The sequence below is a fragment of the Tympanuchus pallidicinctus genome, unplaced genomic scaffold, assembly GCF_026119805.1.
Source record: "Tympanuchus pallidicinctus isolate F22 unplaced genomic scaffold, pur_lepc_1.0 scaffold14, whole genome shotgun sequence".
Lineage (NCBI taxonomy): Eukaryota > Metazoa > Chordata > Aves > Galliformes > Phasianidae > Tympanuchus > Tympanuchus pallidicinctus.
This window is the reverse complement of record NW_026294659.1, coordinates 10,944,434-10,958,172: the sequence shown is the minus strand read 5'-3', so window position 1 is coordinate 10,958,172 and position 13,739 is coordinate 10,944,434. Positions and strand designations below refer to the sequence as shown.

The 13,739-nt window shown below is 42.2% G+C and overlaps 1 protein-coding gene across 16 annotated transcripts in view; it reads right to left on the bottom strand.

The window, feature by feature from the left end:
- Positions 1-7,173: 7,173 nt before the first annotated feature.
- KDM6A (lysine demethylase 6A) overlaps positions 7,174-13,739 on the bottom strand; it is a 148,608-nt gene continuing 142,042 nt past the window's right edge. For 8 of the 16 annotated variants that reach the window (XM_052674216.1, XM_052674222.1, XM_052674221.1 and 5 more), the window contains 2 exons: positions 13,102-13,228; positions 7,174-12,211 (listed from right to left, as the gene is read on the bottom strand). In XM_052674216.1, coding sequence (XP_052530176.1) covers positions 11,915-12,211; positions 13,102-13,228 — 424 coding nt within the window. In that variant the 3' untranslated portion in view covers positions 7,174-11,914. The remainder of the gene's footprint in view (positions 12,212-13,101; positions 13,229-13,739) is intronic. The other 8 variants (XM_052674220.1, XM_052674231.1, XM_052674223.1 and 5 more) reach the window with 3 other exon arrangements.

The window sequence follows — 13,739 nt, the reverse complement described above, 5'->3', positions numbered from 1 at the left end:
CAACCAGAAAGAAGTGCCGAGATGAGCATGAAAAGCCTAGAAGACATGTGAGAAGAGAAGAGTTCCTCCAGTGGTAGGTTGAGAGCTTGCAATAGCATCTGGGCTAGGAAGGAGGCCAAAAAAAAAAAAAAAAAGAGCAGAGAGCAGCTCTCCTGTTTTAAGTAGGATTTTTTTCTGTATTTTTTCAAGTTTTTGACAGCAGACACGCCATCCGGCTTCCAGAAGATGAGCAGAAATGGACTTCCCCCCAGTCACAGAAAAACTTCTTCTTTAGCTCCTATCTCCACCACCCATGCAGTGCACAAGTTCCCTGGGTATTTGGTGTAATGGCAACAATGCCAAACACGGGTAATAACTGGTGGAGAGGAAGAGATATGGTGAAGCACAACACTTCAGCCTTCTGTCCTCCACACAGGTGCCAAAATCTGCCAGCACAAACCTCCTCATCTCTTCCCAAGGTTCTTTCTCAGCAGAACTGCTTATCTGCATATATTTTTTCCCCTATCACCATCTCCATACCAAAATGCAGCCCGGCACCACCCAGCCACACATCCAAACGCTCATGGCTGCAGGGTAGGAAAACAGGGTGATGCTGATGGACTCTCAGTCTTCTATCTGCCACTTGCCAGCAGGGACAAGTGGGATGGGCAGGCTGGAGCCAGCTCCTGCCCATGAGCAGGGCCAATCCAACACCTATTTAAACACAACAACACTTCATTCACGGCTGTCTTATGCTCTCCAATCTTGTTGTGTAAAGCCTTTGACACCATAGGCCACGGTATTCTTCAGAACGCTGCAATATTTGCTTCAGACTCCATCAATCTCTGTAAAGAGCATTTTACACTGATTTTGAAAATTAGAACCTAAGTTGCACTTAGGATAATTGCCAGCTCATTTTGATCTGTGTTGGAAAACTCATCCCACTTTTGCTTTTTACTTTGAGGCTGTTCATGAAACGGCTGTTCAAAGGTATCGCCAACTACCAAACACGCACATGCACTGCTGACCCGTTAAGCACGATGGAGAGAGGTGCACTGAGCATTCATTCAAATACTTTCAGTGATTTTTTCCCATTCTTTTCATTTTTGTTTGTTTGTTTGTTTATTGGGGAGATTGTTTCCTGCTCTGTCTCCAGCATAGCCCAGCAGAACTTCTGAGGAGGATATATACCCAGCTGCATCTTTTCTTATAGCCACTGAGTACAAACATCGTTCAGTGCACACAGACACAGCAATTTCCTTTAGTGCTGTGGTGGATAACAATGAATATCCACACTTATAACCCACACGGAACAAAGCAGCATCAGAGGGTTGGGCCAAATACAGAGCACCAACCTTAAACACACTCCAACTCAGCATGCCGTAGCCAAGCAGACTCCAAGGCCAGGATAATTTGCTCTCAGTAGACCCAGTTGCCCCCCATTCTCCTCCCAGTGTCCAACATAAGAGCTTGCAGAGCCAACCTGTTGAAAATGAACACATCCTCCAAATTGCTAGCATTTAATAGCATCGATAGCACTGGTGTCTCAAGCAAGACAAGGTCTTGCACATAAATACAGAGCAGTAAGCGCCCCAAGATTTTCCACAGCTCCTGAGCTGCTGGAATATGTTTCCAGATCTTCAGCCCTGTGGACATTTGCCCTTCAAGGTGGCTTTACATGGAGTGCAGTGCAGCAGCTGCTGAGCTCACTGCCCAGTGCCACTGCCCTCAAAAATCCCTCCACACTCCCAACCAAAACCAAACTGCAGTGATGGTGACTGCTTGATAGCTATTTTTCTTGGCTTTTTTTTTCCCCTCCACAACAAAAGTACGATGGCCAATTGGCAATGACTTATAAGGAAAAATAAACCACAGAAGCCCAAATTTTGCATGCCTTAAAACTGAACAGATTAAAATTCTCTTTCAACCATTTAAAGCTTTTGCATGCAGTAGTCAGCCAGCTCGGTCAAACATGTCTCTGCATGTTTACCTTTTCCCATAGGCTGTGCAGTAACTAGGCTGCACATCCCACTTTTGGGTGGGAGTCTTTCAGGGTCTGTTAGCCCATGAATTCAGGGAGTGCTGTAGCCCATTCCTGCAGGCACTGCCCCCTCAACAATCACTTGGTCTTTGCTATCCTCTGCCTGTTCGGATCTGGTCTTCTTTTTCACCAATTTAAATCCCAAACAATGTGTCATCTCCTACACCCTGAGCAGCAATGTGCATTTAAGCTGGGCCTGACAATCCCCTCCATTAGAAAAATGGTGGTGCAGGATCGACTCTTGAGAGAGGTGCTCCACTGTGTTAAAAGCCTGACCATGCTGCCCTCTGCCAGAGAGGAACCATCATCCTTCCATTCAGTGAAAGTCAGTAGGAATGCAGCAGTCTCTAAGAAAAAAAAAAAAAAAACCCAAACATTTCCATCCCATCTCCATCCTCCCACATTTTCTTTTCCTGCTGCATGCATCCAATGCCCTGCCAAGCCCTAGGTGGGGCAACAGCAATTGTGATCACCATAATAGGTAATCAATCTCCTGGCGACAACCTCCCCCCTCCCATCCCCAGCACTGATGCTATGGGTTGTGAGAGTCCAGCCTCATAGAATCATAGAATTACAAGGTTGGAAACGACCTGCAAGATCAGCTAATCCAACTGCCCTCCATCACCATTGCTACCACCATGTCTCATAGCTCCTCATCCAGAATGTTGCCAAGGACGACAACTGCACCACCTCCCTGGGCAGCCATTCCAGTGCCTGACCACTCTCTGAGAGAAATAGTTCTTCCTTATGTCTAACCTAAACCTCCTGTGGTACAACTTGCAACCATTTCCTCGGGTCCCATTTGTTGCCTGGAAGAAGAGGCCAAACCCCTCCTCATCACAACCTCTCTTCAGGAAGTACAGTAAGATCTCCTCCAAGCCTCCTCTTCTCCACACTGAACAATCCCAGCTCCCTCAGCCGCTCCTCATAAGGTTTGTGCTCCAGACCCTTCACCAGTTTTGTTGCCCTTCTCTGGACGCTTTCCAGGGCCTCAACATCTTTCCTGTAGTGAGGGGCCCAAAACTGAACACAGCACTCATGGTGTGGTTTCACCAGTGCTGAGTACAGGGGGATGATCATCTTTGTGCTCCTGCTGGCCACACTATTTCTAATGCAGGCCAGGATGCTGTTGGCCCTCTTGGCCACCTGGGCACACTGCTGGCTCATATTCAGCCAAACATTAACCAACATCCCCAGGTCTCCTTACTGTAGATATATTTATAAAAGGATTTGTTATTCTCCTTTACTGCAGTGGCCAATCTGAGTTCAAGTTGGGCTTTTGCCCTCCTAACTTCCTCCCTGCATACCGTAGCAACTTCCTTGTAATCTCCCCAAGTAGCCTGTCCCTTCTTCCAGAGGACATAGGCTCTCTTTTTCTTCCAGAGTCTCAACAGTAGTTCTTGGCTCATGCACACCAGTCTTCTTCCCCTACGGCTCGCCTTACAGCATTCAGGAACAGCCTGTTCTCGTGCCTTAAGATTTCCATCTTGAGGAGCATCCAAGCTTCCTGGATCCTTTACCCTTAAGGAGCAACTCCCAAGGGACCCATGCTACAAGCGTCCTGAGCAGGTCAAAGTCCGCCCTCTTGAAGGTTAGGATAGCAGTTTTGCTAGTCACGCTTCTGACATCTCCAAGAATAGAGAATTCTACAATTTCATGGTCGCTCTGCCCAAGATTGTCTCCAACATTCACATCTCCCACCAGTCCTTCTCTGTTAGAGAAGAGCAGGTTTAGCAGGGCATCACCCCTGGTAAGCTCTCCTACCAGCTGTGTAAGGAAAGCTGTCTTCCACACACTCTAGAAACCTCTTGGACTGCTTCCTCTGTGCTGTATTATATTTCCAACATGTATCAGGGAAATTGAAGTCTCCCATGAGAATGAGTGCTGGCGACCACACGACTTCCATGAGCTGCTCATAGAATGCTTCGTCCTTCTCTTCATCTTGATTAGGCAGTTTGTAACAGACCCCCACCAAGATGTTGCCCCTACAGGCCTTCCCCCTGATCCTTACCAATAGACACTCAAATTTATCATTCCCAACCCCAAGCTCTTCTACATCAAAATAGCCTTTAATAGAAAGGGCCACACCACCCTTCCTTCCTTATCTGTCCCTTCTGAAGAGCTTGTAGCCATCCATTACAGCACTACAGTTGTGGGAGTGGTGCCACCATGCTTTGGTAATAGCAACTAGGTCATAGTTAGCCTGCTGCACAATCACTTCTAACTCCTGCTTGTTGCCCATGCTGCGTGTATTGGTGTAGACGCACTTCAGCCATCTGCCTCACCCCCAGCTTAAGCATTGTTCCCCTAGGCTCATCTCTTGTCAGCCCTGTTTTGTCCCCTTCCTCCTCATAGCTAGTTTAAAGCTCTTTTGATCAGCCCTGCTAACTCCTGTGCTAGGATTCATTGCCACCTTTGACATAGGTGGGTCCATGGACAGACAGCAGGCCAGGGGCCAAGTAAACTGCCTCATGATCAAAGAACCCAAAGTTTCTGGCTTGACACCAGCCTCTGAGCCAATTATTCATTGCTTGTGCTTTCCAAGCCTGCTCTGTGTCCCTCACTGCCCCTGAAGGTATAGAACAAAAAATCAATTGAGCTCCTGCTCCTTGAACTAAATGCCCTCAACCCCTGAAATATCTTTTCATAGTTCGTAGGCTTCTCTGAGCAATTTAATCACTGCCCACCTCAACTACGAGTAAAGGAAAATAATCAGTGGACCTAACCAGCTTTAAGAGTTTCCCAGTTATGTTCCAGCCCCAGGAAGGCAGCACACTTCCCGACGGCTTGGGTCCAGCCTGCATGTGGGGCCTCCATTCCTCCAAGAAGGGAGTCATCCACCACGACCACCCTTCTTTCTTTCCTGACAGAGGCAGTCTCAAGGTGTGGGGGTGACTGCCTCGCCTTAGGCTCCCTCCTAGGCAGATCCTCCAGTGCCTCCCCACTCACCTCCCCTTCAATTTCTAGCATCTGAAACCTGTTGTTTAGAGGGAGCTGGGGAAGTGGGGTAGGCAGGCATGGGAAACTCCCATGACACCGCGTCAGGACTCTCTTCCAACCCTCCTCATCAATCAGGTCTGTCCAACTGTGACAGGGCAGGGGGCCACCACTTTTCAGGGAGTAGCTCCCTGGCACCTTTCTGTCTGGCACTCCAGGAGTCACTCCACCAGTTGATCTCCCACTCACACTCCTTGATGGTTTCAGCCTCCTCCCCTCTTAAGGTCACAGTTGTTGCCTCCATGTCCATTGTTCAGGCCTGACCGACATCATCTGGCTGTGCAATGCCCCCCACAACCTCCCACAGCATCTACTGGACCCCAGGTGTAATGAGGAAACTGCTCTCCCTGCAGCCACTTCTATTTTCTATAGCTTTGTAGGTAGCTGCTACCATTGACAAAGAAACGTGTTCAGTTCCAAGCCCCATCCCCATGCCGACCTCAGAAACTCTTCCCCCAATTACTAAATGTGTAGGACACATTTGCTCCCCTTATTTTGAAAGACATGACTACACTTCCTCAAAATGAGGCTGCCCTGGGACACAGTGGGCCTCATGCCTGCCTTGCTAACAATATCCTCCTTGGCCGCCTTCTTCCATGGGCCCTGCAAGCAGCAGTCCTGCACTGAGCTTGCTTGAACCTGAGCTTCAGCTTGAACTTGTCTGGACATCACTTGCATTCCTCCTTCCTCTGCTGTCAGTGCTGTCATAACCAAAGCACACAAGAGCAGCAGGTACGAACCTCCCGCTGATCACCCAGCTGGAGCGCTTCCTCTGACTGTTTCCCATACCAGCTAAAGCAAACATGGAAGATGAAACTTCCCTGTCCTGCAGAAGACTTGTTTGTGGGGCACCACCACCAACACTGAATTGATGGGCCATGGCTCTTTGCTATGGATCCAGACAAAACAGCTGAGCTAGGTAGGCTCAGGCTTAAAAGCCCTCCTGTTAGGCCTGTGCCAAGAAAATTTTTACTTGAGCCCCTTCCCAGGACAGGGGCAGCAACCAAGGGCAAGCACCCTCTCCTGTAACATCATATTTGAACCCTAGCATCTTCCACCTCTTTAATCAATTACTGTACCTCTTCCTCTGGCTGGACCGGCTGGGGGGTCCCCAGTCCATGCCTGCCTTTGTTCCAACAATCTAGCCTACTATCCTGAAATGAGGTAACTGTATCCATTTCAGCAAAGCAATGACACTTCAATGCTTCTTACTAATGCATCTAAGTTCTTCCTCCAACCAGGCTGGATGTGGCTCTGGGCAGCCTGGTCTAGTGGTTGGCAACCCTGCTCATGGCAAGGGGGTTGAAACTAGATGATCTTTGAGGCCCTTTTCAACCCAGACCTTTCTATGACTCTATGATTCTACGAACTACAAAAGTGCAGATTCACAAAAGTTTGCCTTTAGGACCACCACGTTACCTGCCACATAAATTCAGGAACTTTTAGGCCCTGTCACCATCCATTTCACTTATTTGGCTACCAACATAAAATGGAAAAACTGGTAGACATCACTTCTCCCAAAAAAAGCACAGAGACTGCTCCCAATTCACATATCTGAGGGTAAGCTTAAAGATCAAAGCTCTGTTGAATATATTTATGGAGGAATTTAAATTTAGCTCAGAAAGATGTGATTCTCTGTTCTCTCCACATATTGGATCCCCGTGCTGCCAGCTCCTCCAGTTTTCCTTCAGGACATTCCTCAGATCCACAGTTCTTTAGCAAAAGGTGCTGTTTATTTCTCATTCTCTCTCAATTAATTTTTTTTTTTTTTTGTAAACACTCAATTTCATCTCATCAGTTTCATCCACACATTAATAACGCCTTATTTCTGTTAGCCCTGTACACCTTTTCAAAATGCTTTCAGCAAGTGTCACATCTTTGGCCACTCTCATCCTTTAATGTGCTTGCTACCGTAATCTGTAAGCACAAGCAAACCGGGATCCTCACAGTATGGCTCAGGTGTGGAGTCCAAAGGCCACAAGACCAAGTTCATTGGAAAAGTGAGTTGGTTCCCTCCATTGCACTCAGGAATCCCACCTCCCCTTCCACCCCCAATGGTTGGAAGTATTTGCAGATTGCCAATGCTTCACGTGCGTTTGTGCGCTCCGTCAATTAAGAAGCAGAACTGCTGCGTAATAACTACAACTGATAAAATATTAACTTGTGCTTTTTTTAATAAAATGAAACAAAAGCATTCTAAATCATAGCAGCTTATAGTTCAAAACTGTCCATAGTTTAGGAGCATAGTGTAATTAAGAAGTATTAAAACTGCAAAATATTAAAGCCCTGCAGCAATTCAAATCCATGACAAAACCTTCATGCAGAGTGAACAACACTGCCTGACGTTCAACTGATTTGGTCTACTTGTTCATTGGTGAAACACAATTTTTCTTCCCTTGGTGATGGGATATCCTCTTTTCCAAAGGGGAGGAAAGGTACACAGCCCTTTTGATCAGCACGCGGTAGCTCTTTCCCTAGTTAGCAATACTCTTCATAGCACTGAGAAACGAGGACTTTCTGTTTGCCATTAGTTGAGGTAAGTTATCTTGCTTTTATTTGGGTTTAAGACTACTGTAAAGGAGTAGCTTTTCAGTTGCAGCATGGTTTGTCAAGATTACAATATTTACGACTGCATAAAATACATAAGTAAAAAATTATGATTTGTAGAGTTTGTTATCAAGAGCTGAGACTTACATCTTTACAGAACTGTAAATACTGGCTTCCTAACTGCTAGTTGATAATTTTGCTGGCAAGAGCGTTTGTTATATTTTTCTTCAATCCCCATAACCTTTTGCCCAACTGTTTTAAGAACTAGCAAAAAAAGTCATTGATAACTACAGTTAAACTGTTGTAACAGCAGTAGACAAGCTGTATACTGATTCTTCATTAAAACACCCTTCATTTGAAGCTACAAATGTAAGAGGCGATTCTTTTTGTTCAAAATAAACTATCAGCATGCTCTGTGCCTTTAACACTTCACATCGATTACAGAAAATTTAACAATGCAATCACTAACATACCCCACTAATGAGAAATTATGAGAAATCGTTTGATGCAGAACCTCCTGCATCAGTCAACTCTGATCGATAAGAAAGCTATCCACTTCGAAATTTAGATTTAATGCATTTTCAAGAAGCTAATGAGAAAGGAGCAACTTAAAATAAATACCATAATTAAAACTGCAAACTTTACAATGATATATTATAAACTTGTCCTAGATAAACCTAGTGCTTCAAAAATTTACCAGTGAATTTGTATTACAAAATATGTGAAAATACAACAGAATACCACAACAACGTCCTTTTTTTGGGGTCAACAACGACGCCAAGGTGATTCAGTCTTGACTGTAAGTCGTTAATAGAACATACCGTAATACACGAGTTGTGATTTGGTTGAATTCTAGATACCATCCCCACCCAAGCTTAAGTTCACCTTTTTCATCTCTCCTCTGAAACCAGTGCCAAACTTCCTGTCAAACCCGGCATTTTCTTGAAGAGCTTCAAAATTTAGCTGTTACTTATTTTCTACTACTATGTTTTGGCAGCAACTATTTATTGGTCTGTTATTGCAAAAAGTGCAATTTAACAATAAACCAGTCTGAAGGTCATTTTATGTCTTGAGGATACATACCATATATTTCTTTAAAAATAATCATACTTTTGTAAGCAATACTTTACAGTAGACACCTCAAATCTACCATAGATGTAAAACTTAAAACGAGAAAAATTTAGTCTCTAAATCTTTATACACATATTTATATTCGAGTTTCTATATATATTATATATATACACAAGCACAAGAGTATATATAAAATATATATAATCAGATTCAAAAAAAGAACAAAAACTGGGCACTGTACATAAAATCTTTTTAAAACTCAAACAATAGAAAAACTTTAAACATTAAACAATTTTAATAAAAGTTTCTGTACAATGCTAAGCAGTTTTATTTACATATAGAAAATGTAATAGGAGTAGTGTTTGAAATTACAGAACTCCTTAAAATTTCAATGGCAGGTAATCTGGAAAAAATAACAGCATTCCATTCACAAATATTTTCAAGCAATAAATATGTATTTATAAATAGTGTAAATTTACATCAAGATTAGAAACAAAAATCACAAATCTGAAGTTTATTCCTTAGTCTATGTGCAACCCATTTATCTTTGTGACTTGGCTGTTAATTGTTTTAAATTTTATTTAGGAACCAAAAGTGTAACCGTCATGGTTTCAAAACAAGACAGAAAAACATAAAAGCAGTAAAAAAATTTATATCACCTAACTCTTCACATTAAAAAAAAAAAAAAAAAAAAAAAAAATGTTGCCCAAAGAAAGACTTAAAATTTCTAACTACCTTACAAAGAAATGACCAGCTAAGCTAGTACTTTTTCCAAGGGAAATTCTGAAGGGGAAAAACGGATGAAACCAACTCATCAGCCCAGAAACAGAGAAAATACAAAAGAGGTGGTCTTCAAGTCAGTAGTCTGTATAATGTTGCCAGTTTTGTCAGATATATACAAAACATGGAATTATTTTTTTGAAGTACAGCTGGATGAGCTTTATTTGTTTTGAGTTCTGGAGTAGGAGGCAGTGCTCTCTCCTGTCCAGTTGGTTGACACTCCGCACTTGGAAGGTTGCATAGACACAGCTTTCAGCCAGCAGCCTTACAGGATAGCTACAAAAATCAGTGGTGCAGAACTGGGTCACTTCCTGAATATCAGAAAAGTTTTCATTTAATGTCCATGAAAAAATGTCAAGATGAAGAGGATGGCAATGGAGGAGCCTGAAAAAGAAAACATTAAATTACCTTTTCTACAAAGGTGTAGAATTTAACCAAATCTGTGCAAATGGTGAGCATGACAGTTTGAAGTCAAACACTATGGTTTTTATACACTGAGACTTTGTCCAGTGGGTATCAGCTTTTTTTTGCTTTTTTTTCCAACTTATTCAACTACTCTGTGTTAGGATTTTGCCTATACTGCGCACTAGATCACACTGTGGGGACATCTGAGTAGATACTACGTGAGCTGCCAAAACAAGTCCTGCTGAAGCAGAAAAGAGCTCCATGTGGGCTTATGTAGATGTATCTTTATATACTCTAAAACAGGGATTCTCAACCTGTTTAGCCAGGGGAATGGGTGGATCATCCCTCTGTGGCTCTCCAAATATCCTGCAGGTTGCATTTTACTTCCTCGCTACATAAACACTAACATATAACCCTGAGGTTATCTGTGGAAAGGATCAAGATTCCCTGATATGGGGACAAAGCTTTTATTTACTTATTTATTTATTTTCAATTGTCATTAATTAGTGCCTTAAGAGTGCAGGTCTAGAAGATACCTATTCCCCAGTATTGCCCTTTGTGGCATTATCACCAAAAATATTGAACTTCTGATGGCACCTCCTCTTCTCTTTTTCTACACATCAGTCCTGCCATGATGAGGAATCCCTTTAAGAAGCTGTCCTGTCTTTAAAGACACTGCAAATCACACTACAGTACTCAACTGTGCAATACTAATTCTATGTAATTCCTGCATTTACTCCTGATACTTTACCCCAAGCATTGAGCCTGTTAGTCCTACACCACCTTTGCCATCTGAGGTTATCTTTGTTCTGCAATGTGCCACAAACCTCAACCCCTTTCCTGTAGGTTATGACTTCTCTCAATCAAAATTATAAGCCTTTTTAGTAAGTGATACTGTGCATAAATTTCACTACAACAATTTTTAATGTTCTTTAGCACTGCAGGTGTAGGCTCTGGTGGGGCAAAGAGCTGTTTACAGGTTGAGAACCCTTGTTCTAGGCACAGTTGCACTACCACAATTACCTACATAATGATACAAACACAGACCTACCCCTCCCACTCTCCCTCATTCCTCCCTCTTTTCCATACAAAAATGTTCTTGCCCATTCCACTCGGATGTGTATCTCAGAATAGGTGTTTATTTAGATGCTGTTCTTGCAACATATTATCACGTCAGAATTGCAGTATTTTACCAGCTGTAATAACAATGGGCTTCTAAAAGAGTGAACACAAGTTCAGCCATCTCAGGCTTTGCTGAACCAATGAAAAGAACTAAGTTCAGAGGACAAGGTCCTGTGTTTTCACCAGCCTCAGCTGGTGAACCTTGAGGCATTAGCTCAAAGGTTGCAACTTATCATGCCTGTATAACATGAAACAATTGTCTAAACATACACTTTCTGCAGCACCTGGAAATGAATCAAAAAGGCACAGCTGTTTCTGGGCTGCCGTATTTAATGCAACATGAAATTCTCAGAATGCTTTGTCCAACGTTTGTCTCCTTTGACAGAAAGGCAAGGCTTATCATAAATAAATCCAGCATCGCTTTCATTGTGATTACAAACAAGCCATCTTTGCCTGAAACAACGAAACCTGGGTGAAATGTTAGGACAGTTGTGCTGACACAGTTCAAAGCAGGAGGCTGCCATATATAGCACAAAGCTATAATGGCAAAGTGGCTTTTTGCTTTAAATTGAAATGCAAAGGAGGCCCCAAGCCAAAGACAGAACTGTTTGAGAGCATCCACTTGCTAAGCAGAAGGACAGTGCTGATTTGGAAGAGGGTGGGAAAGGGAGGGGGAGGAAGGGGTCTCAGTGCATAGGATGCTCTGCTGCTATACTGACTTCATACCACAACCAATGTATTAGAGATGCTCTTGAACCTGGTGCTAGTTTCTCCAAGCTTCACTGTCCTGATTCTTCCCATCTCCATCTGATCCAGTTATGGTCTCCAGGTGATCTCTATTGGATTTTTAAAGCCACAACTTTATGAATTGTAACATCATACTTTTCCTGAAAACTCAGTGGTTATGTTCTGCAGTAAGTTACTGTACTATTTCACATAATTCTGACTCTGCAGAGTTTTGTTCTGTAAATATCACACATAACCCAAACCTCCATTTGAATCAGAAAGTTCACGATACTCATACAATGGAGGACCAAGACAGCCTACAACTGCTTTACAAATAATGTATTTATGCATCCACTTATTAATTTGACTTACTAATGTAAATTGATCATAGACTTGCATCAAGTCCTCCATTTTGTACTGTTCTAGCACCACAAAATTTTCCAGGTTCGTGCTTATCTTTCGTGCACAGTCTTGGCAATGTACAACATAGGTCTTTCGAGAATTGCTCTCACTAGTGACAAAAAGCAGATCAAAGACTTCCACCTGTTAGATAGGAAACAGAAAGCCAATTGTTACCATTTCATTTGCAAAAAAGTGAAAGAAAATACAGCTTTCAAGGTTTAAGATTTACAGTCTTATTCTGAAAATACAAAGAGAAAAAATAGATTTGTTTAGGGAAAATCCATCCTCCTAAGGCTTAGGCACTGAGGTGAAATATTATAAAACCATTACTAAACACTACAATTAGGGTGCCTGTCAGTGTAAACAAGGCAGGGTTCATACTCTGAATAGGGGTCACTCAGTAAGGTCAAGTATGTATTACAGTTATACCTAATTCCTCTTTTTCAAATTTACCTGTAAAAAGAAAGTCATAATTTATTCCCTTCCTACTCAGTTGCACATTCATCCTGCCCAAGAGGCTTGATCTGAAAATAATTTTAAGCTGATTTTCAGGTGGGAAATAGTTTATTTTATGCTTCACAAAGACTATTATTCAATACTTTAAAGAAGCTACTAATAGAAAGTAAAATTAAAAACTTCAGTAAAGCATTTTCTGTGAAGAAAATGCACTTATATTCTTCCCTCTTTTGAAGCTGTTGTTGATTACTGGAATGAAGACAGATATACCCTTTAGAAGGAAGCTGAGCAGATCAAATTATATGCAGGAAGGGGTAACAACTTCTTAGAACAACTGAGAATGGAAAACTGACCTCGTGAATAACAATTTCTATGTACTGTGGAAAAGGCAGCAGTATAATATAGCCTGTATTTAAAAAATAGCTTGATGACCTCTTTGAAGACAGCACTGTGTCACATCCAAGTGCTTACAGCATACTGTAGATGCTGCAGTTTATAGCAGCAACAAAAGATACGTCAAAATTTCAACAAACATTGCAGTAGTACCCAAGCCCAACATGTATTTATTTACTGACCTCACAAATGCTACAGTAATGAGCTGGCTCATCCTTTGCTCGCCCATGCCAGACAATTTCTTTTCCTGCAGCAATCAGAGCTTCCCTCAGTGTCTGACACTGTTTGAGAGTTCTTAACAAGCAATACCTGCAACCAAAATCAGGATGAGAAGACTGCAGTGGCAATCAGCTCTATATTCAATTCAGTATTACACTGTCCAGAAAAATGCAAACAGCCTGAATTTCATTCACGACCCTGGAGCTCGAGCTTCTTCCTCTAGGACTTCAGAAAGACTTGTCTATTAAGAATCACTGAGCATAAGCATGACTTATGTACGAGTTAGATCACATCATTATGGACCTCTGTGTAATTTATTTCATTTCTGCACATTTCTGTAACGTAATGAAAGTCAGTCCCTTAACAGGAAAAAAAAAAAAAAAATTTACACATTTTATGAAGAGAAGAAGTGGACAATTTAAAAGAAACGATTTCCTGTCACGCTTCTACTAAGGTTAAAAAAGAAAACAGCAAACTTTTAAGCTTCAAAATAGGTCACCAGATCTCTAAGTTGCAATGTTATTTACAATTATTTTTAGTTCTTAGCTATCTTATTTATTTGAGCCACTGTCTGTGCAGCCTTTAATTTTCTCCTCCACAG